The sequence below is a fragment of the Hippocampus bargibanti genome, linkage group LG03, assembly GCF_051943395.1.
Source record: "Hippocampus bargibanti isolate YZ-2025 linkage group LG03, ASM5194339v1, whole genome shotgun sequence".
In the NCBI taxonomy this organism is placed as follows: domain Eukaryota; kingdom Metazoa; phylum Chordata; class Actinopteri; order Syngnathiformes; family Syngnathidae; genus Hippocampus; species Hippocampus bargibanti.
Window position 1 is genome coordinate 14,127,496 of NC_142736.1, and position 24,900 is coordinate 14,152,395.

General features: G+C 43.4%; 1 protein-coding gene across 8 annotated transcripts in view; it reads left to right on the forward strand.

Moving 5' to 3' along the window:
• Positions 1-24,900, forward strand: part of myo9aa (myosin IXAa) — a 108,106-nt gene that overhangs the window by 31,726 nt on the left and 51,480 nt on the right. For all 8 annotated transcript variants that reach the window (XM_088992102.1, XM_088992094.1, XM_088992096.1 and 5 more), the window contains exon 2: positions 404-1,361. In XM_088992102.1, the coding sequence (XP_088848228.1) occupies positions 486-1,361 (876 nt within the window). In that variant the 5' untranslated portion in view covers positions 404-485. The remainder of the gene's footprint in view (positions 1-403; positions 1,362-24,900) is intronic.

Here is a 24,900-nt window from a genome sequence, read left to right on the forward strand (position 1 = left end):
TGGTAAATGTTTGTGCTCTGGCAAATAAAGTGTTTCACACAATTGTATCTGTGTCTCTTAATGTATTCGAGAGAAACTTGTGAATGGTGTGATTGGGCAACAGCTGCTAGTCTTGGTGTTTGGAGGGAGTTTACGTGTGCTCTTGGTCGTAAGGATGTGTGTTAATGATAATCCTACAGATCCATAACCGCATGTCCAATTTCTGGTTTTGTCATAATCCTTCAAATTTCAGTTGGCTCCAGCTTTCTGATTGCAGAGTCACACACGTAGTCATTGCCGCTGCTATATTTTCCTCTACGCTGGCTTCCATCCAGAAGGCAGTGTCCCGTTATTGTGAAAGTAGTCTTGTGAGACCAATTGATCCCCACCCACGTTCTTCTTTCTGTCTTGCTTGCCTTTACAGTGGGAATGACTTGAAGTCAGTGGCCTCTACCGCCCAGTGAAGGACGTGCCTGACAGCTGCTAATGGGAACTCCTCCTCCGCCATGAGTGCTCGTGATGGCGTTGGCGGCATGGGCACTCTGGGACGGCGGCAGCGTTTGGAGAACTCCGAGTTCACCGTGCGCGTCTATCCAGGCACGCTGGCCGAAGGCACCATCTACTGCCCGATCAGTGCTCGAAAGACCACCTCGGCCGCTGAGACGATCGAACGCGTCATTGACCGACTCCAGCTGGACCGTACTAAGTGTTATGTCCTAGCAGAGGTGAAAGAGTTTGGTGGAGAAGAATGGATTCTCAACCCGAGCGACTGCCCCGTGCAGAGAATGATGCTCTGGCCCCGCGTAGCACTCGAGCATCGCTCCCTGTCCGGAGGCGAAGATTACCGCTTTCTCCTCCGGCTTAAGAACCTGGATGGTTCGATTCACTATGGCGGCAGCCTCCAGATGTGGCTGCAGGTCACAGAAGAGCGCAGGCGCATGGTGGAACGCGGTCTATTGCCACAGCCTGAAACCCAAGGTGACCATGCAGATTTATGTTGTCTACCGGAGCTCAATGAGCGCTCGCTGCTGGACAACCTGCGCTCACGTTTTCACCAAGAAAAGATTTACACCTACGTTGGGAGTATCCTCATTGTCATTAACCCCTTCAAGTTCCTTCCCATCTACAATCCCAAATATGTGAAGATGTATGATAATCACTCACTGGGAGATTTAGAGCCTCACATCTATGCGGTCGCTGATGTCGCTTACCATGCGATGCTGCAGAGACAGACCAATCAGTGTATTGTTATATCTGGAGAAAGTGGCTCTGGCAAGACACAAAGTACGAACTTTCTCATTCATCATCTCACCGCTCTCAGCCAGAAAGGTTTTGCCAGTGGAGTGGAGCAAATAATCTTGGGAGCAGGTCCAGTATTGGAGGTGAGTGGGTGGTTGGGGTTGGGGGGGGGGGGGGTACACACATTTCAGTACAGAGTGTAAGAGTCTTGCTTTTTGACAGTCGTTCTTAACTTTGAGTTACCAAACCCACCAAGTCCATGTGTATAACCCCAAACCCAAACCCTTAGGGAAAAAATAAAATGATTCGAAAAGTGTATCTCAGTTTTGCCGTGTGAGACTTGCTCAATTTGGCATGATAAATACAGCGGATAGGACGCTAAGTCCTCTCACGTTCTGTGATGCACATGTATCCTTGTGATACATTGATTATTTATGTATAAATTTATAAATCACACTGCTTACTATCACGACAGTCACACGTTGACTGCTTTGCGAGCTACATTTCCCGTCGCACTAATTGGATAAGCAAGGTATTGTGATCAAATGCAGCCAGTGATGGCCAAGCGGGCGTGTTATAACGAATGCATATGTGAAGTTGTGTCTTCACCTCCATGGCAGGGGCTCTGTGGAACCCTTGGGGTTTGATCAAACCCAATGAGTTGCTTGCAACATAGCAGCCTAATCATTCAACCTGACTTGGAACTGAAAACACTTGCAAATGTTATTTTATTATTGGCTTAACTATGCGAGATAGAAATTGATCAGTGAACATTTGTAAAATGTTGCTGTTCTGTTTCTTTGTTTTGTCTCTTCCAAGTCCTTTCATTGTGTTTACATGGAGCTTTGCTGCAAATTTTCAAGTGCAATTTTAAGCAGTTATACAACTCTGCTTATCCCCACCTGCCTCTTGGCTCGCTTGGTGTTGAATTGCATGAACCCCTGACAGAGCTTTATTGCACTCGAGCCCAGCTGTGTGAGGATTCTATAGCGCACACAGGAGCTCTGTCTGTGGCCAACCAGTGGATGTCAGTGGTTACACTAGTAGATTCTTACTTTTGTGATTACAGCACAGATGAAGACTGTTTCTTGGTGAATGTGGGCGCGGCCCTGCCAAAGGCCGTAAAGGAAACTGGTTGTTTTTATATTTCGAAGAACATTCCACTTATATTCTTTTTTTCTACTTGTCCCTTCACCGCGCAACATAGTATTTGACATCAGCTGAATTCTTGAAGCTTGTGCAACACTGTCATAAACTCTACACACAAAGCCAATTGTTGTTGCATATCGTCAAAAGTGTTGAAGAATGTTATCAGGTGTCTGATTGCTCACCGTCACCTTCCCACCAGCTATTGACATTTGATTTAGCTTTAAATAACATGCCGGTGTTCTGAAAAACGGACAATTGCATATGTGTATGCACGCACACACGCGCGCACACACACACACACACACACACACACACACACACACACACACACACACCACTGTAAAACAGCTACTGTGATAAACCAAGCAGGTGACCAAAACTGTTAAATTTGAATACCTAATTTCAATTCAGGTCCAATTAAATTTCAGATTGTTTAGAATTTGCCCCGCTGAAAATGAAACATGTAAAATATAGTTTGCTGATAAGCTCGTGAGAATTTAAATCTGTTGATGATATAAAAAAGTAAACCACTTGGTTGCTCCCAATAAAGTGAAATATATGCGAAATTGAAAACGCCAGTTCAAAGGTTCTCATTGCTGCAACAGGTAGCGGGAATGTTTTATTGTCTTCACTTCAGCAAACCCTTCATAAAAATGCCATTCACTAAAGCTTCTCTCGAGTTAATGTGTAAGTATGCTGGCTGCACAGCAACACGCCTGATAGGTTTGGATTGCAGAGGAGTTGCCTTTAATTGTTTGCGCAGTGTGATTGCATATCTGCCCACGGGATGATTGGAGATGTGCTGCTACTGCGGGGAGATGGAAGGGAAATGGTGGAATGGCAAGATGGTTGTTGTGCCTTTCACACCAATACAACTTACTGTACAGTCATTTTAAATATCAAATGGCACCCGATATTGTTTCTATCGCATTTATTGCACAACACTGAAATCAGAATCGGAAAACCTTTCATCGTCCCACAATGACCTCAACTCGTGTTGAAATTAATTTCCGTCAAAGTGTTTGAATCGATGGAGGCTACTCTTAATAATCATCAGCAAACAACATTAAATAAGGTTGTTTTTTCCAGGATGAGCATTTGTGGCCTTTTGTAGCAAATACTTCTCATTCATTGTCGTTCTGCTGTGCTATTTATTCCATGTGCTGTTGCATTGGCCACAAAAATGATTTGACACACATAACCATGGCTTCGAAACTACAAATCATAATTTGAATACCATATTTATGCCTGAAACCAATGTTTCCACATGCACAGCCAGATATGCATCTTGCACTTTTCCAGCAACAGAAAAATACCCAGTCTCGTATTTTGTCCAGGGCTGGTGGTTGTTTTTCTCCTCAAATTTGTCAAAGTTAAAGTTTTATGGTGTTACTGCAAAGCCAACCTGTAGTCGCTTGGAAACTGTGACGTAAGCACACGACTACCAGCCGGTGGCTTGCTCGCCTGCCGGGCCACCCAAGAACCATTGCGCAATAATGTCTAAATGGGGTATTTTTTTCTGTTTGAATCTGATGTTGAGGATTCTACCATTGTGAGCTTGAACACAGCCTATTCTGTTAGTTGACAGTAGAATACATACTGTATTGTATTTATTTTCCAAATGTTGTGAGTTAGTTTCCATAACGCCTACGTGGCAAACCACTCACCGAGTTTGAGTGTAATGCGCCATGATTATCATGGAAAATGTGGAAGAAAAATAAATGAAGACCAGGCAAGCATGAACGTTGCTGCTGGATCTGCAGACTTAAAGTTTCATATCACCCATAGAGGCATAAATGCTGAAAATCATAATCAAGTGGAAGCTAACGGCTTTACTGTGGTAATGTGCACTGTGAGGTCCTTCAGCAGCTTGCGATGATCATATTTTCTGCAGTTATGCAGGCAGTTATTAATCATGATAAACACTGCTGCATTGATACGGAAGTTGGCTGCAACTGTTCGTCAGCTACAACAAGCTAGCTCTCTGTGTGAGAGACAAAATCAGGGTTAGTTGGAGGACACTGATTCGCTGTGGCGACCCCTGAAGTGAAAAGCCGAAAGGAAAAGAAGGAGAAGAGAAGTTTACCTTACAATTGCCGCAGAAGTGTATCCCAAAGATGAAACGCGTAGCCCTTTGTAATAATAGGTTTGATTCAGGGAGGATGTATTGTACTTTATTTCTCGGTTTTGTCCGGAAGGAATACAAACAGGCAGTGTAAACAGCTTGCATTGTAAACAGAAAATGTTACTGTACCTGTGTAGAGATGCTCATTTCATGGTAAGATTAGAGCATTGTCATCAAATGGTGAGCATAGTTTTGCAGTTTTGAATGTTGCTGTGCCGATGACCATTTTGTGTTTGGGAGCCTTTTACTGAGCATCTTCATCTTTATTAAGTTCATAGAGTTGCTTGTTCTGTAGCCACAAGGGGACATAAGCAAGTGTCTTCTTGTGCCAGTCCCAAGCCCGGATAAATACAGAGGGTTGTGTCAGGAAGGGCATCCGACGTAAAAGCTTGTCCAAAACAAACATGCGAATCAAACCTCCGAAGATGGAGGACACTGATTCGCTGTGGCGATCCCTTGAAGGGAAAAGCCGAAAGGAAAAGAAGAAGATTCGGGGAGGACATCACACCTCCTGAGTTGCATTTTGTAAATTCCACATCTGGATAACTAACGGTATGTACTGTACAAGAAACTACCTTCCTTACTCTCTCAGAATTTGTTCATCGTGAGAGTGTAAACAAAAAATATAGTACCATTATTATTTCAAGTGGATTCTAATTGAGTGCCATTTTGCTAAACCTGTGCACTCTGTCTGTGTTTTCCCCCCACTAGTATTCCTGAATCGTTGCAAAGTATATTTCTAAGATGCAATCATTTTCGATGAAAAAAAGACCAAATCTAATCACAGTTGTCTGATTCCTCAAAAGGATTGAAGTGTGGCGTTTGGCTGACTTTGCTAATGTACGATTCTCTCCAATGCTGCGGCCAAGTAACTTGACAATGTGGCTGTTTGTGTGCACTCACAGACACTGGATTTATGCTCTACCAGAGTTTGCAGGTGCATGAACACACACACGCACACACGCAGACACCCGCACATGTGCACAGACATGGTGTTGTCATTTTGCCAAATCCATACACAGTAAATCGAATTATGAGACAGTTGTTAGTCTCAGTTTGTGCTTTTAGTTTCACAAAATCACCTCACCTGTCGGCTGAGTTTGGTCAATCTGAATCGGGATTGAGCTACTGTGATGTCATTTTCAGTCAACTGCAAAATGCCCCCCCCTGACCCCTGAGATGGATAAAAACAGGTGGGCTTTGCTCTTGAAATCAAATTCCATAAACACAATACTAATACACCTGTAATAGTATTGTGCTTATACTGTATTTTATATTTCCCGGTATGTGGTCTACATTAGTGGGGCTGCATAAAACATTATTATTCTTATTATTATTATTATTATTATTATTATTATTATTATTATTATTATTATTATTTTATGTACTTGACTTCCCCTTTAATTTTGGCTCGTTATTGATGTCTGTACTCCAGTGAAGTTGCACCGTTTCACCCTAAGGATTTTAGTGTATGCGTGATTTAAGATGTGTGTAAATTTACACTTGTCCAAATTGAATAATCCTGTACTTTGAATGACAATGTTTGTTTACACATCTTACTCGAACTCCTGTGCATACGCCTGCTTAAATAAAATAAAGGAGGCCCTTGGAATTTATCCATTACAAAATGCCCTCTATTTCCTATCAATGTCTCGATGTTCATTGGCTTTTCTTGTTCTCTTGGGGAAAAATGCTGTGCATCAATATTAAAATAAATAATTCAAAAGCAACATAGCTGTGAAAGTGTAGTTTCGGAGTGGTGATATGGCTTGCATGGACAACTTTACGACCACTTTTAGACATTACTGCATTTACTCAGTGAACACTGACCTCATGCTTTAATCACTACGAAACTTAGAAGGCTTTAACCACACAATGACAGGGTCATGACTTGTGTGCCTAGTCAAGCTGGGCGACTCACGCACAGTTAAGTCCAGATTGATAAAAATAGTCTCTTTTATGATCTGGTCGAATTCAGCGAGTCACATTGTGGACGACAACTGTCGACAGCCTTCTGTTTCATGAGCTCGTATCGGCAAACTGTGGTGGTCAAAGAGATCTTGCAAGACAGTCCCGTGAAAGTTGCCTTGCTTGTTAACAAATGCTAGACGTGCACATGCACACGCACACACACTGAGTGTTAAAACAGCATGCCTTTACATTGCACAACTACTCATTTCATTCCACTGTGCGCACATCATGGCATTTCCTTCAGGAAGTAAATAAAATAAAATGTCAAATTTGGCTTCCAGGACAAGCAAACATGCAGTGTTTCTATGCTTGTGGTTGACTCTGATATTCTTGGATTGGCACAGGATTGAAAGGAGGCCCAATGTTTGTGTCTCTTGGTCTGTCTAATTGGATTGACCTTCTTTCTCTCTTTGACCATGGAGCTTAGATTTAGGATAGTGGACGCACGATGTCACACCTCTCACAAGGCTTGCTTGAATGGATATCCCCAGCACAAATGCACATCTCATGCTCGACATGGGGCTTTGTTACCTTTAAATGTACAGAAGATAAACAACAGCATCAAATCTTTTCTGTCCTTTAAAGACCACTGGGGTAGGCTCCAGCACGTTCACAATCCTCGTAAACATAAGTGGTTCGGATAATGGATATTACCTATCTTTTGGAATCTATTGAGGACACAGGTTACCCATGGCATTAACCACAGTGCTTCTGTTTAAATGACTGATGACTCATATTACTATGACTGCACTGACACCCTGCAGCAGCAGTGGAATGATAGGAAGTTTTGAAAGAAAGAAAAAAAACAGTATATGCAAAAAATAAATAAATGAAAGGCATGTTGGCTATTAATTAGCCGTTGACAGATTTGTGATTGATACAATCGTGTGAGTCACCTCACCTTGAATGTTTGAGTTTTATTCCTAACAAACATGCATACCATAAAAACGCTAAAGTTTGCAAAATGACGGATGCTGCATGTTGAAAATTACCGTATTTTCCGGTGTGTAAGGCGCACCCAAAAGCCTTGATTTTCTTCAAAAGATAACACTGCGCCTTATATGCCAGTGTATATGTGAAGTACTATTGAGCCACAACAGGTCTCGCAAGGTCTGAACAGCCACCAACTCCATTTCCCCCTGTCGAAGTAGTGCACGGTCCATGATGGGATATATAAAACGGTGTTTCGTTTTCATAATCTCTTAAAATTACTTTGCAAGGTCAGTTTCGCCAGAATTTACCATTTCTCGCATATTGATTAGAAATGGAAAATTTGCAGTTTCTTGCTTATTTTTGTATTTAGTGTCTCATAAAAAACTAAATTTGTCCAAAATATTCCATGAAAACCTCTTAGGAACGTAATCATTTTGAATAAGGAAGATTGGTAATATCAGAAAATTATATTTACAGGTAATCATCATCCGACTTACGACCGGTGCGACTTACGACCACCCGTATTTACGACGATGACTGCCAGACCCTATTTTTTTATTTTAATTCTACGCTAGCAGCCTCGCAACGTGTATAATTTTAGCCAGCCAGCGAGCATCTCACTCTCGCACAGCAATCGACTGTGTGATGGCACAGGACGGGGGAGTGTCCACCAACGCTGACCGCGGCGCGGCCAGGTCTAGAGGTGGGTGGGTGTCGCCGCTTCGGCGCGCGTGGCGCCGCAACGAGAATGGGGGCAGGGCCCCACGACGCCGGCCGCGGCCCGGCCAGAACGAGGCTGGTTGGTCGTTGGCGCGCGCGATCGCCGTGACAAGAACGCCGCGTCGGGCCCATGACCGGCGGTGGTGGCGCCGCCTCTTTGAGGCAGTTTGTTCTGCTTCGGGGTGAGGTGGCTGGTCGGGCTGGTCGGCGCAATAGACGACGGACGCGGGGTCGGGCCACGTGTCAGCGCGGAGAGCGGGGTAAGGCTGGGGAGAGGGCAACCGGTAGGACACCGACGACTCAGACCCACACCCGCCCCCGTGGCGTCCGAATCAGATCGTTTCCAAGTCATTTAGCACAGAGTCTCGATTTCAACTTACGCCCATTTTGACTTTCGACCGTTTGGTCAGAGCGGAACCCGGTCATAAGTCGGGTGTAACCTGTATTATATTGTGTTAAACTCTGATAAAGTCCTGGAATATTATTGAGCTCATAAAATTGAGAAAACGCCACACATTATACTATTCTGCAATTTCTGGTTTCATGTTAGACACACAAAAAAAGAAAATGATGGTGAAATATGACATTGTTGACATTCCCTTTTGCGCAGCACCGTCTGATGAGTGCAAGACGTAACCCCAGCATCTACTGTAGCCCTTTTAAATGTGGTGTGCCTTATACAGTATATGGAAAATGTAAAAAAAAAAATCATTCATTGAAGGTGCGCCTTATAGTCCGGTGCACATTATACACCGTTTATATACGTTAAGTGTTTCTTAAAGGACAACCGACGTCTCCGGACAAGTTGTGTCCATAATTTGTAAAATGGCTTCAAATGACTTCTACTGAGCGTATTTTACAAAGATTCCACCGCATATAGCTATATTTTACGTTTTAAGACTTGTGCTGAATATTCCGGAAGTCTTGTTTTTGAGTTGGTGACGAGTCCGTACGTGACGTCACTGAAGGAACGCCCTGACCGAAAAAAAGGACACATTGTAGCAGTCCTTCCATCACGTCAATGCTTGTTTGGTCTGAAAACTTCGTGTTGCGCCAGAAGAGGGCGTGCAAGCTCCATGTGAGGAATTTATCAGCCTGTGGAAACGGGCTGATTCATTCATCACAACAGCTCGGTGGCCATCTTGTGCATTTTCTGGGACGCTACATTGCAGTCCTGACGGCTTGAATTGATATGCAAGTACTTCTTTAATCGATTGCAAACATTATTGCTTTCCTCTTCAGAACTATTTGAATCATATTCATAACTGGATGTGTAACAAGAAAGCATATTCTCTGAATCTGAAGCCATTGTTTTGATTCTCCAGCAATGCAAGACGTCTTGGCGTGACGTCAAGAACAGGGGGCGGGACTTTCTGAAAATGCGCAATTCGCAGCTCAATTTTTTGCAGATTTTGGACACTTTAAGTCATTTTTATTGGTGTTTTGCATTTGAATAACTGGTCACTTCCGGGTCGAGTGTACGCTGGCGCGCTTTTGGCTGCCGCTATTCGCCCGCAAACATTTTGGCTTCTTTTTAGTTTTTACAATTCCTGTAACCACTGGAAATACTCGACAGTCACCAGAGGAACTTATGGTCGAATTCCAATCCGCTTTGGCTGTCGGATCGTCTCGTGATTGCGGTCGTTTATCCGGACCACGGACGAGACTGTTGAGGGCTAACCTGGACGCTGCCTGTCTCTGGACGTTGCTGGTTGCTATCATGTCGGTGGACGAGCTTGCCGCAGGCGATTTTCCGATTCCCGGAAATCGCTCGCCCTTCCCGGAGGTATATCCACCGCGGATCACGTCGAGACTTTCACCTCGACGACTCCAAGGATATCACCTCCCTGTGGTCATCTTTCCGCCGGCCACGCAGAGGTTACAGCCGCTCCGTGCAACACCGTGTGTTAGGTCGGCCAATGCCCCTCAAAATGACACCACCAGCGTCACCTTCGGCCTCCTGAACATCCGCTCGCTTACGGGGAAGGGTTGTCTTATCCAAGACATCCTTAGTGACCATAAGTTGGACTTCTTCTGCTTGAATGAGACCTGGCAAACGGCGGGGGACTTTTCCGAGTTGAACGACACGACGCCACCTGGGTTCGTTTACCTCTCAAAACACCGCCTCTCGGGTCGTGGAGGCGGTCTCACGATATTTTACCACGAGATCTGGAAAGTCACTCAAGTGCCAGTCCCGGAAACTCTCTCATTTGAATGCCTTGCATGTCAAATTTCTGGTCCATCTCCCACAGTTATAGCCACTGTATATCGTCCCCCTGAACCACATTGTGACTTTTTAAAAGACTTCTCAGCTGTCCTCACACACCTCTCCACTCTGTCACCAAATATTATTATCATTGGGGACTTCAACATACACATTGACAATTACACCCATCCCTCACCAAAGACTTTATTTCCTCACTGGAGAGTTTTCGCTTGCATCAATTCTCTGATTTCCCCACGCATATAAAAGGGCATACCCTGGACTTAATATGCTGCTGTGGTTTTACCCCCGCCAACTGCACAGCAAACGAACTACCTGTAACGGACCATTTCCTTGTCTCATTTAACGTTCCCATCACACTCTCTCTCCCCAAGCCACCGCGCATCATCACTTATCGGAACATCAAACACATTGACACTGTCACCCTCACTGCAATGGCTGCCAACCTCAATCCGGACTACAACTCCCCCCCTGATGAACTTGTTTCCCGATACAACACGGACCTTGCCAACATGCTCAACACCCTTGCTCCTGTAAAATCCCGGTCAGTCCAATTCACTCGATCTGCTCCTTGATTCACCGCCCAACTCCGCTCCACCAAGGCGAAAACTCGGCAGCTGGAAAGACTTTACAGAAAGGCCGGCCTCACCACCCACGAGGACATGTACACAGCTCACCTCACCCACTACAAGGACTCTATCACACGCACAAAATCACAATACTATTCTGGACTGATTGACGCTAACACTGGGAATCCACGGACTCTGTTTTCCCTGTACACCAAAATCATTCAACCCTCTATCTCTCTCCCCCCCACACTTTCACTCCTCAGACACCTGCAACGCACTACTTCTGTTTTTCACTGAAAAGATCAACAAGATCCACCAGCACCTCGGCTCCTCTGTATCTCCCCCCTCTCCCAACCTTCCTACTCCCTATCAACTGCTGTCGTCTTTTGAACTCCCTCATCCCTCCTTACTTTCTGACCTCATCACCAAGTCCAAGAATTCCACCTGTCAACGTGACCCCCTCCCTACTGTCCTCATCAAATCTTGTCTACCCGCTCTCCTCCCTTTTATTTCAGCTATTATTCACTCCTCATTGTCCACTGGAATTGTTCCTGTCCCTCTCAAAACCGCAGCTGTAACGCCAATCCTGAAAAAACTTGGTTCAGATCCCAATGATTTCAATAACCTACGTCCAATTTCGCATCTTCCATTTATCGCTAAAATTCTTGAAAAAAACCGTCGCCTGTCAACTCCACTCTCACCTCACTCACAATAACCTCTACGAACAATTCCAGTCTGGTTTCCGTCCCAGTCACAGCACTGAATCAGCGCTCATAAAAATCACGAATGACCTTCTCATAGCAGCAGATACTGGCTCCCTCTCTATTCTCATCCTTCTTGATCTATCTGCGGCCTTTGACATCATTTCTCACCCCATCCTGCTCAACCGACTCTCCACTCTAGGCGTGACACACACCCCACTTAGTTGATTTCATTCCTACCTCACTGGCCGCTCACAGTTTATCCAAATTACCTCATTCACTTCACGGTCCTCCCTTGTGTCTTCTGGTGTGCCCCAAGGGTCTGTTCTGGGGCCCCTTCTCTTTATTATATACCTTCTTCCCCTTGGTGATATCTTCCGCAAATTTGGCATTCATTTTCACTGCTTCGCGGATGACACCCAGCTCTACCTCTCCAGTAAACCCGACGCCTCTCTTCCACCTGCATCCCTTACACTTTACCTTTCAGAAATCAAATCCTGGTTTTCTCATAACTTTCTCAAACTAAACAGCGAAAAAACTGAACTTCTCCTTGTCGGTACAAAATCCACCCTTCACAAAGCAAACAGTTTCTCTCTCACCATTGACAGTTCTACCGTGTCCCCCGCCCCTCAGGTTAAGAGCCTGGGTGTCATCCTTGATAGCATACTATCTTTTCACTCCCATATAAATAACATAACCCGGTCTGCATATTTTCACCTCCGCAATATCAGTCGTCTCCGTCTGTCGTGCGGCGTTTCAGCATGCAGGTGGAAAGAGGATAAAAGTTCACTCAGCCAATGCAGGAAGGGTATTGTGAGTTTTCTTTATTTGCAGTTGATATCAGTTTTCGGCAGACCCCAGGTAACACTGCTCTCCAGGTTGTCCTTTGTCCCTCTTCTTCCTCCTCGAAGTGACTGGCTCAGGCTGGCTTTAAGGGTGCTTCACCTGAGCTTCTGGCCAATCAGGTCCCAGCGGCAATTGGCCATTCCCAGGTGGTTGCAATCACATTTTCAGAGTTACAGTAAAGTCTCGTTATATCGATATTCAAGGGAGTCCGAAAAAATATCGATATAACCGGGACTATCGATATATCCGACCCTGTTTGCATGTAATTTTCTCCGTGCGTGCATAGAAATAGTATCGATATAACCGGGACTATCGATATATCCGATATCGATATAACGAGACTTTACTGTAATTAGTGGTCGCCCAACTCAACTGTTTTGGATGGGGAGAAATGCGCACCTTTCTCCCATCCAAAATCCATGAAACACAAAATTATTTCACATTTCTTTTAGCATCATGGCATCATTCACCCCCTCTCCTCAGAGTTCAGACATTCTTGTCAAATAATCAGCAATAACATTTGTTGTCAGGGCAGAGAATGTCATATGTGACAGGTCCTATTCTCCTAGTCACAGCGTATGGGCCCTGCCACTTTGCCAGTAGCTTACTTGATCCCATATGCAACAATATTAACACCTTCTGTCCAGGGTGCCAATCTCTCCCTGATAAATTCTTGCCGTTATTCTCGCTGGAGATCCTCTTCCAGCTCCTGACGTTCTGAATCTTCCGTTTCTTTCTGGAATTCTGGGTTCAGAAACCATGGGAATTGCAGCTTGTCTTAGATGATGAAACTGTGGAGGTTGGGCATGTTAAGTAACCCAACTTGGGAGTTTCTTGTGCGGGAGGAAGGTTCGTTGGCCTGGATGTTCGAGAGTCAGCGCCCTGGGGCTGCGGTCCCAGAGGAGGATAATGTTGACTAGATTGACTGTCAAATGTCCATTCTTACTTGTTGGGTGCATCTGATCTCTAGATCTGTTCAATCAACATCACCTCTTGTCTGAGTCTTAGGCTTCACCACTGGTTCCATCTCACTCTGCTCAGTTCCATCCTTGGCTTGGCAACTGTCAGACGCCTCATGGAAAAGAAGAACGGCATCTTCTTGGGGCAACTCAAGCTTCTGGTTTCCTTGATCCCCTTCAGAACTCTTCAGTCCAGTTTGGTTGGCCCGTGGCCCGAGTACAACTTCTTACTCGTCCCACCTTTTTCCTCTCGGCTTCCTCTTATCTTTTCCACTTGAGCAAGGCGTAACGATCCCACCTTCTTCATGCAGGGTGAAACGATCCCACCACTGCCACCAATTGTCGTGCGGCGTTTCAGCATGCAGGCGGAAAGAGGATAAAAGTTCACTCAGCCAGATGCAGGAAGGATATTGTGAGTTTTCTTTATTTGCAGTTGATATCAGTTTTCGGCAGACCCCAGGTAACACTGCTCTCCAGGTTGTCCTTTGTCCCTCTTCTTCCTCCTCGAAGTGACTGGCTCAGGCTGGCTTTAAAGGTGCTTCACCTGAGCTTCTGGCCAATCAGGTCCCAGCGGCAATTGGCCATTCCCAGGTGGTTGCAATCACCTTCTCAGAGTTAATTAGTGGTCGCCCAACTCAACTGTTTTGGATGGGGAGAAATGCGCACCATTCTCCCATCCAAAATCCATGAAACACAAAATTATTTCACATTTCTTTTAGCATCATGACACCGTCCCTCTCTCACCCCTCACACCACTGCTATCCTCGTCCACAGTCTCGTCACCTCTCGGATCGAGGTCAATCAAAAATGTCTCCATAAACTCCAACTAGTCCAAAATTCCTCAGCCCGGATCATCACAAAAACCCCCTCATTTCACCACATCACTCCTGTCCTCCAACAGCTCCACTGGCTCCCTGTTAAACTCCGTATTGAATTCAAGATACTTCTGTTTACATTTAGAGCCATCCATAACCTCCCCCCCCCTATCTGTCTGACCTAATTCAAATCTCCGTTCCTTCTCGGGCCCTCAGATCCTCTTCCTCCCTCCACCTCTACATGCCCTCTGCCCGTCTCACAACGATGGGGTGCAGAGCTTTCAGCCGCTCCGCTCCTAAACTCTGGAACTCACTTCCACCCAACATCCGCAACATTGACTCCCTTCCTACTTTCAAATCACACCTGAAAACCCACCTGTTTAAACTTGCTTTCATGGTCTAATTTATTCTGCTGTTTTATTATTTATTGTTTTATGCATGATTTTACTGTTTTGTGTGTTGTCTTTGTTGTAAAGTGTCCTTGAGTGAGAAAGGCGCTTGTAAATTAAATGTATTATTATTATAAAAATATCATACTGCGTGTTTGAGTATTATAGATGCTATAAAATGTTTTTCTGATGTCAGTTAGGAAACAAAAAAGTGACATCGGTTGTCCTTTAAGGGTGAGGTCTTTTAAAGTCATTTTAGGTTCTTCCACAGACTGTTTATTCAATGGAGTATGTTAAAGTATTGTGTTGAAGCTTCAGTCAAACTTATTATCAGGTAATCAGAATCACACCTTACTTTGTCTTCTTTTTTCACTTATTTTCTTGATTTTCTCTCACCCTCCATGTACTTGGCTGGTTTGTATTCATTTGAGAAACCAGGAAAAGGCTGGCCTGGCTCTGATTGATCCATATCATTAATTTGCAATACTCTTTCTCTGTTCGCGGAACTGCTGATAAACATACTTGAGGAGGTTCTGTGGTAGCTGTTTGGTCATCATGGTGAACAAACATGAAAAATGCCATATATGCTTCTCAGAGTACAAAGTTGAAAAGACTTGAAGCAACAAATCTCACGCAGGATGCACTCGCCGGCACTGAGAAAAATAAATAAATAAATAAATAAATAAAAAATACTGGCACATGCTCCAAGCAACAACAATCAGGTTAGTGTTTGCTCTGAAAGATAGCCCTGTTTTCCTAATGGCTGAGTATGTTTGCTTTGTGCTTGTCAAATCCATTTGCTTGTACGTGCGTCCAGCATCACACCACATCCCCCTATTTGAGAAGGACTCGTGTGTTGGGTTACAATTTTGGCTGGAGAGGCAGAATCTGAAGGAACCCAGGAAGCGCGTGGTAGGTTTTTCCATGTGTTCCGTGTTAAGGATTATTTTTTAGTTTTTGTATATTTTTTAATAGGTTTCATTGAAGCTGGTGCAGTAGCCAGTGTGCTATTTGAGTCAACAATCAGCTTTTGTTTCTCTGTGTTGCTGGATTGAATCACATTGAGTCAAGCCTGTGGGCTGAGTGGAAGAAATGATGGCATTTCCTGACTATCAACAAAGACTCTCCAACAAATTTCTTAACCCCCCCCCCCATTTAATACCAGAGTAATGAGGATGGATACAAGGAGACAAGTTCGAAGTTCACCTCTCAATATTGCTTTTGTACAGTGCTACCAGAAACAACGTTACACACAGAGGCAGAGGCGATACCACCCTGACCACGCACTATGAGATGCATCTAGTTAGTAGTGTGCCAAAAGAAGCATTGGGTGTTTCGGCCTTTCATCACGAGACACCCTCATCGACGGTGGCCCGCGACAGGTTGATCACGCCCGCGCTTGTGTCCCATACCCAATCAGATGTTGAGAAGCTGGTGGAGGCCGGGGGCGGGTGAGGGGCGGGGGGTGTTGTGTCTTAAGTTGCTGTTCTATGAGCCCAACAAGGGTCCTTCCTCTTCATCCAGAGCCACTGGCTACTTCTTTCTGCCGCTTCAGAGACTGATCTAACTGTGTGCCGCAGAGCCTGTCCATGAATACCCAGGTCTTTTAGCAGCCTGATGGTGGAGGAAGCCACAAACTCTCTGCATCCAACTTCAATTGGATATACCTTGGCTTTCCGTCCTCGCTGTTGCGCATCCACTGTGAGTTCTTTGTAGCTCAGCTTCTTGCGCTCATGGGCCTCTTCAACTGAGAATTCCCATGGGACTGTGAGTTCTGTGATGTAGACAGCCTTGAGTGAAGGGGACCAGAGCACCAAGTCTGGTCTTAGGGTGGTGGCTCAAAAAAGACTATCAACATCGCAGGGATAATACTAGTGGGCCTCAATCGGCAGTACATATGCACCTCAAAGCTAGCAACCACTCATTTGATGACAATGAGGTTAAAATCTTAGCGAAAGAACATCGATGGTTTGAAAGGGGAGTAAAAGAAGCGATTTTCATATAACAGCTAAAGCCTTCACTAAACCGATATGGTGGTGGGAGGTTCAATTTGGATCGTTCGTACAACAGCCTGCTTAGGCAACATAGGATTAGTAGGATTAGTAATGCTGATGAGGTGATACCAGGGCAAATAGGGCAATCAGGCTGGTCGTTAGTTAGGACAATAGGAGCAATCGGTGGAGCCGCAGGGAGTAGTCCTCTGCTCCCTCCAACCTGAGTGGAGGGACCTATCATAGCAGAGTCCGCACCGCCATGTCGTGTGTTGGTTGATAGTATATATATATATATATATATATATATATATATATATATATATATATATATATATATATATATATAGGGCCGAAACTACCAGTAAGACTTTAGCGAACTAAATAAGGCGAACTAAATAAGGATAAGAAGCGAAACGTCCAACACCTTCAAAGAAGTACAGATGACGGCTGAAGAAACTTTTTCATCGATATATTCAATCTTGTATTAAAGAATGATGGGCTAATACAAAGTGTGGTGGTGCCACGTTTGTTTGAAACACTGCGTGAGAAAATAAATCGTATACTATCAATCTAAAGTACTATCTTGCAATATTTTAGCATTTTTAACTTCATGAGTTTAGTGTGTTTAGGTACCACAATCTTTAATATACTTCTTCTCTTCTGCTGCTTTGTAAATGGCCGTAACTTCACGTCTTTTTCATGACTACAGTTTGCTGATGGCTATCTCAGAAGGGAGGCAGCTGTTGCCTGTCGTGTTGATGCGTAGTGCTTTTGGCATAAATAACACTGCATGCCTTCTTCAGTATGGCTGAGCCAGGTCAATTCATTTAGCCACTGCTTGTCCACGCCAGCGGCTCGTGTGTTTTGAGACAAGATCGAAAGAGGAATAAGAAAAAAATGTTTCAATCACGTTCGCATTGTCTTTGTGTTGCTGTGCTCCTTTGTGGAAACACATTTGTATCACCTCACAGACTCCTCCTGTCCTGTGTTCCGACTCTTGCTATCACCAGTGTTTCAGAGCAAATTTCCACATGTTGTCACCACCGTGAATTATTATACATCAACTACCTGTTGCATTCATTTTTCTGCCGTTTCACTTGGACTGGACTTAGCTTCTGGCCACGTCATGGCGAGAAGTGCCGAAAAATCATAAACCTGACTTGAAACGAACAAAACTGACACAAATGAAACCTTTGTTTTAATCAACACATCAACACGTGCCATGTCACCTTGTGTGTGCGTGTGCGTGTATGTGTGCGTGTTTGTGCAAATTTTAAGAAAATGAACAACCTTTATTGGTTATTTGATGCAAATTTACTTATTATGAGACATTCCAAGTGTGTTATGAATGTATTACTGCCAGCCCAAATTAATTTGTGGTGGCCCACCACAGGCAAATGTGAAAAATTCCTCAACGTAATTTCATTTCAACAATTTTTACTCTTGCTCAGTCTACTTTCTTGCGTGATTTGGACAAATTCTTGACTGGGTTGAAAATGGTTCACACTCTTTGACAATGCCATTTTTACTGTTGCAGAAAAATGTCATTTTGGCGGTCTCCTGAAAAGTTATTATTTTGGAGGTACAAAGATTCAACCCAAAGCCAGCGAAGGTGTCACGTCTTAGTTCATTTATCGGAATGAAAACATTACATATGCTTACAGAATTTAGATACAATTTAAACTGTTGGCTGATCTTATATCGCCGTGCAGTTCTTTCTAAACTGTTTCATCTCTGAACGGAACTTGATCAGTCTTATTTTCTAATCGTGTATCTGTTTGGTTTGTCATTTTTTAATTTTTTTATATTTATTATATATTTTATATTTTTATTTTGTTATGCTTAGAATATCTTATTTTCTATCCTTTCACCCCACCCCAACTCCATCCCTTTTCAATTGCTGCTGTGGACTGCAAATTTCCCCATTGTGGGACGAATAAAGGTATTCTGATTCTGATTCTGATTTGTTTTCCTGAGATTTTCCTCAAGCAGGTATGTAAATATACCCACAATTGCTGCCACAAATGAACAGGACAATTCTCCTCTGACAAAAAAAAAGTGTTTTCTTGTCCAGCCGAGTTCACCTCATCTCATTACAACGGTACACTGCACTATTGTTTCGTTCCAAAGATTCAAGTAAAGTATTACCGAAACGAGATGCTTCTTTTCTTGATCTCGTCTGATCCCCAACTCCAGTTTGTTCCACTGTGCTTTGAAGTTTTCCAGGTTTGGCTACATTAGCTTTAGCAAATTCAGCTTTGCTCTCATTCGGCCCTCTCTCACACTTGAGGGAACAAACAGTTTTATGTAACAAAGGGTCAAAAGTTCAGTCGAGTCTATTTATTGTCACATGATTTTGAGGGGCGCGGTTGAGGAAGAATAAGGTGGAAGCGAAAGAACAAAGTCGCTATTGTTTGAATTGAGAAATGAGTTTCTATGATTGCGTGTGAAATCAGCCGTCCTGTGACATAGTCTGGTAGTCAGGTAATGTACACCTCCTAAATAGAGCTGCCATTCGTCACAATTCACAAGTAATTTTGAAGTTAGAACCTCCAAGTCTCAATGAAGTCTCAATTTACAGTGACAAGCAATCTAGGTCGAAATGCCACCAAGCAAGTCGGATTAAGTCATTCCTTGATTCAAGCAAGTCGTAACGCAAGTGATAAAATTGTGCCCAGGAATGACATCTCTTCATGTGAAATATCATTTCAACATGTGTTTGTAATCTGATCTGTTCTGGCATTTCCCTCACATTGTGTTGTGCCGCTGGTAATACTGTTGTACTGTTGTTGTTGTTGTTTTTTTAATCTGATTAATGGCTGCAATACGTCTGTGTATGCTTTCAATCGTACAGTAGTGGTCCATAGAAACATCTGACACCTTAAAAGAAGTACAGATGACGGCTGAAGAAACCTTTCCATAAAGTCCCCAAGATTAGTTTGAAGGATTCTATCTGTCATTTTGGAAAACTTTTGGAAAATTGCCAATTTATTGGCAAATTATGGGTGAACCGTGAATGACAGAAATGATTGATGTGGAAGTACTGACATTTTGAATACATTTATAACTTAAATAGGCCAATTGCATCCGAGGAATCCTGCATTTTTATGACAAACATTGCCAATAACAGTTACAAATATAGAAAAAAAAATCACATTTTCAACCGCAGTAATGTAAATAACCTTAAAATACCTGAAGGAGTGATTGATGTTTGTCTTTATAAAGCACTCAGATATTCTTCCCTATCTTTTCTACACACCCCGTGAAAAAGATAAGACATAAGCTGATTGTTACTTGTTGGCTGGCATCACTTACCGTTGCACAACGTTCAAAATCTCCACTTTCGGCCTAAAAATGTCAGGGAAAATAGACCACTGTAGAAACTTGCCACACTGTGAGAGTATATAGACCAGGAGACACTCGAGTGGTCCTTTGATTCATCTTAGTTTTTCTAGCCGCCCCCTTTCTGCCCCCTTACAACTCGAGTTGGACTTGGGTTCTCTGAATTAAGTCGCACATCTCTGCTACTGACCTCAGTTCACTGTGGAGTTTGGCTGAATTTGATTTCATTTAAGAATATCAACAGAAGGCTTTCTGGTGCCACCTGTATCCAATTACTTTTCCATTTGAAACCCCAAAATACGTCCAAAGCCTTTCAAAGCCACCAACTGCTTTCCTTTTGTGATTTTTAGACTGCATCATCCAAGCGTCCATCCATTTCCTAGTCTGCTTATCGTCACATGGGCTGCGGGCTTGCTGAAGCCTATGCCAACTTCTTTGGGCAGAAGTCAAGGTGGACCCTTTATGAGCTTTTTGCCAGGCAGTCACAGGTCACACATAGACAAACAACCATTTGCGCTCACACTCACACCAAGGGACAAGTTGTTACAATACCTACATTGCATATTTTTGCAATGTGGGTGGAGACTGGAGTATCCAGAGAAAATCCACGCATGGAGAATGTGCAAACTCCACACGGGAAGGCCGGAGTCAGTCTTGAACCCTGCACCTCTGCACTGTGAGGCGTACTTGCTTACCTGCCCTTCCACTGTGCTCCACAGACTGCATTATTTCTTTTACTGCTTTATGCCTGAACTTCTTTTTCAGAACACAGCCTTCTAAAACTGTCATTCAAACTTGTATCTGTATTTGGTTTGGCTCTACTGTGCAATTAAAACTAATCACTCCTTCCTCCTTTATAGAGCAGATGACAGAAAGACTCACAAAGGTGCAGTGTATATTCTCCCCTTAGGACGAGGCAATCTGCGCACACATATTTTTCTACCATAGCTGTCATAAACCTGATCTATTTTGGCCCATGTGACTATCATGCTGACACCCCCAGGACCAGGGTCTTGGTCATGGCAGACTGTCCACAGGAGAAGCTATAATGCCACGTTTGCAACAGGGCCTGACTGGTGAGTCAATCAGAAGACAGCATTTTTTTCTCCTGTGGCTCATCTGACTGAGGTCTTTTAGTGTGTAGTGTAGACAAAGTACCTCTCTGTTCCATTTCGGACCATGCAATCACATGATGTGAAATGTTCACAGCACTGAAATTAATTTTATCCACTGGGACTCGATGACTGGAAATGATAGCGAAGCCCTGTGTGTTTTAAATCAGGTGCTTCACCCACAATGTAGCTGATCGTTTATTTTATACACTGGTGACTGATGGCAGCTTGACAAGGAACAATCTGCTTTCCAGTCTCCTCTCTCCCACTCTGTAAGAAACAAGATTCATGCACAAAATAACATGAAAAAAATGTCATGTTTCTCTTGCTAATTACATATCAAATCTGTTGTCTCATCAAAGCGGTGAATCAAGTCATCATTATAAATTATGTGTGACTGATTCCCATTTCGTGATTCATGTAACACAATGCTGTTCCTGCTCCCGGCACTGCCCCACAAAATATGCAGCACCATACCAATGCATGTTGAATTGATTTTGTCATTTTGTCTGCTCATTCACATGATACTGTAACAAGGATGCGCATCTGCGTGTCATAACTCATGAAATCAATTTTGAACAAGATAACAGCCTGTTGATGTCTTTGCAGTTGGGTGTTTTATGTGTGCTTGCATTTGTTTTCATTTCAGCGCGCGTGCGTGCGTGCGTGCGTGCGTGCGTGCGTGTGTGTGTGTGTGTGTGTGTGTGTGTGTGTGTGCGTGTGTGTGTGTGTGTGTGTGTGTGTGTGTGTGTGTGTGTGTGTGTGTGTGTGTGTGTGTGTGTGCGTGCTGTGTGTGTGTGCCCTTGGGTGCAAGATAATGAACGTTCTCTCAAAGTATACATTTCTTTTGTTCATTTGAGGTGCATTTTCCCACAAATCAAATTTGTACTCCTCTCATCTGTGATGCATTGCAAGCTGCTGTTGGTGTGTGGAAAAGGCAGGTTATGCAAATTACAGTGTCTTGAGGCATTGTCACAGCTCGATGTGAATAAGAATATTTTGTCAAAAAAACTTTCCAAAAATGTTGACTCTAACTTTGCAGTGGGAACATACCTGAAATAATAAAATGTCTCTTTCAATCCATGTTCAGTTAATCTGGCTGTGGGAATTCATCTCTGCTCATTTGGATCTTGGAGCGAAAATAAAATGAGGAACCATGACATTAGGGCTGTCACATTTACCAATGAATATGCCCTACAGAGATAAGTCCCCAATAACACGTCACTTTGGCAAATTGACATTTGAACATGATGCAAAAACTTCAAAGTAAAGCAGATTTTAATATTGCTGTTCAAAGGTCTAGTATTGTTGACATTAAAAAATGCACAAATGCCTCCCTTACTATTATTAGCAACTCCAAACAGATGTGAAGAATCGTAATAATAATAAAAGATACGCTCAAGCAGTGAGCATGACGCTTGGCTGATTTTTATTTACTTTTCTTCCACATTTCCCACAATAATCACATCACATTACACTGAAAGTTAATCACTGCAGAGCCATGTAGACTCGCTTTGGATCACGCTAACTTTGCGTCAGAAGCTTGAACTCACACGGGCAAAACGATTTAGTTAAATATCATACTTTGCTCCTTGTTTAAGTCGTGATCTGACGACCTGTGATGAGGCTTGAGCTCATTCAGCATCAGCTGCATTGTCGTGATAGGCCACTCACACAGGCACCGTTTGCAAAATGAATACAATACAGTGTCTACAAACGCCGTGGAATGTGTTACTATGACCCCCGTCTCTATAGGTCCCAAGCTACCGCTTTGCAGTCATGACATAAAACATAATTATTTGACTCATTTAGGAGTAAAAACAATGGGATCAATCCATGCACTGATGTTTGGATTGGATTGGATTGGTTTCTGTAGGTGTCAGAGTTTTAAAAGCTACTACTAAGGGTCAGGACAATATCCCAGTGTAAAAAAAGCTAATAACATCAAACCTTCTTTGTGCATTGGCTCTTCGAAATGACTTTGACTGATTTGCATGTGGTCACATTACACCCTCAATACTTTGGCTCCATCTTAAGTCTGTCATTGGTCTGCCTCTGGCTGAATCTGTGCCCCGAAGGCAGAAAAATGTTTTTGACCTTTAATGTTGGAGTGTGTGGCGTAGTGCAATTGTGTCTGTACAAACTGTTTGTTTTTTTTGGCAGAGAGAAAGGGAATACATTATCCAAGTCAATGAATAGCTACCTCCGTATCCGCAACATACACCCAAACTCCTTGTTCATTTTCTCACCACACAGATAACCACTTGGTGCAATTTTGAATTATTATGGTCAGAATAATTATGTTTGTCTCTTGCCTGGAACCTGCAGCGAGACATTAAATCCATCTGAATAAACTCAAGTGGTAATTCTTCAGTCAATAGCGCCCAGAGGTACTGCTATTAAAGGTTGCAACGTGGTTGGAAAGATGTCCTTTTGGAACATTCATTTTCAAATACAAATCTGAGGTCAACCATTTTATCAGAACGGATAGTGTTCTTAAGCCTTTATCACACTGAGTGATGTCTCCGTAAGAAACATGCTTTAGAGCTTCCATTGTAAGCGTCAATCAAGACTGTGCCCAAACTAAAAAAAAGCACAGTTCTTTCTGGTTCACACATGAAGATTGAAAGTAAATATGCAATGTTTGTTTTTTATTTTATTAAGTTGTTAACCAATAGTTGTGCAAGCCCCACCTCCTCACCAGGTGGATATGACCAAATAGATATTTTATCTGCCGACAGTATTTCTGAAAATAATTTGTAAATTGACAGCCCAATGTTGTACACACTGCAATTCGGAACACAAAAACAAAACAGTGAAACTTAAAGTCAATCACACTTCTGTAGAATCAACCTGTCCAAGGTTGACTTTGATTCCTTCTGATTTTTTGGTTTTGCCAATGATACAGGAAACAGGTGGAAATGAGTGGCTGATACAGTATAGTTGTGTTCTGCAGGGAGTGTCCAAGCTGTGGCAAAAATATGTGTTGTATTTTAGGACCAAAGCAATGAGGACTTTGATTGCAATTGGGAAAGAACCTCACATTTGGCAAAAACATCATTAGTGCTCTGTGCTCTTCACGGATGAGATTAGGTTCACACTGAGCACATGTGACTGCATGGAGTGACACTGCCCGCAAGATGATCCTGCATGCCCACCTTAATGGTGGTTCGTTGGTGGTAGGAGGAGGCATTTTTGGAAGGCTGAAGAGCTCCCCTTGTGCTAGCCTGAGGCACCATGATTGCCGTTTGGTACCGCCTAAGCTCCTAAAACCCGTTGTGAGCCTGTATGTTGGTGCAGTTGCCACAAGGTTCCTAGGTTATTATTATTATTATTATTATTATTATTATTATTATTATTATTATTATTAAGAATGGCAATACCAGTGTGTCTGCAATTCCTGCGTGATGCATGCATTGATACTATGGAATGGGCTGCCCGTCTCCCAGACCCGAATCCAAAGGAGAACATCTGAGATATCATGTTTCATTCCATACATGAACATCGTGTTGCAACACAGACTGTCCAGGGGTTGTCCGATGCTTTAGTCCAAGTCTTAGGAGGGAATCCTTGAGGAGACAAATGCGTCTCATCAAGAGCATACGTTGGTTGGATGGGCTCGAGCAGACCATACACACACGCACACACACACACACACACACACACACACACACACACACACACACACACACACACACACACACACACACACACACACACGCACACTCACAGACACACACACGCACACACGCACCTATACACACAACTGCGCATGCATGATTTTGACCTGTCCTGAGGAATTTCCACTGAAATTGATTTATACAGTATTTAGA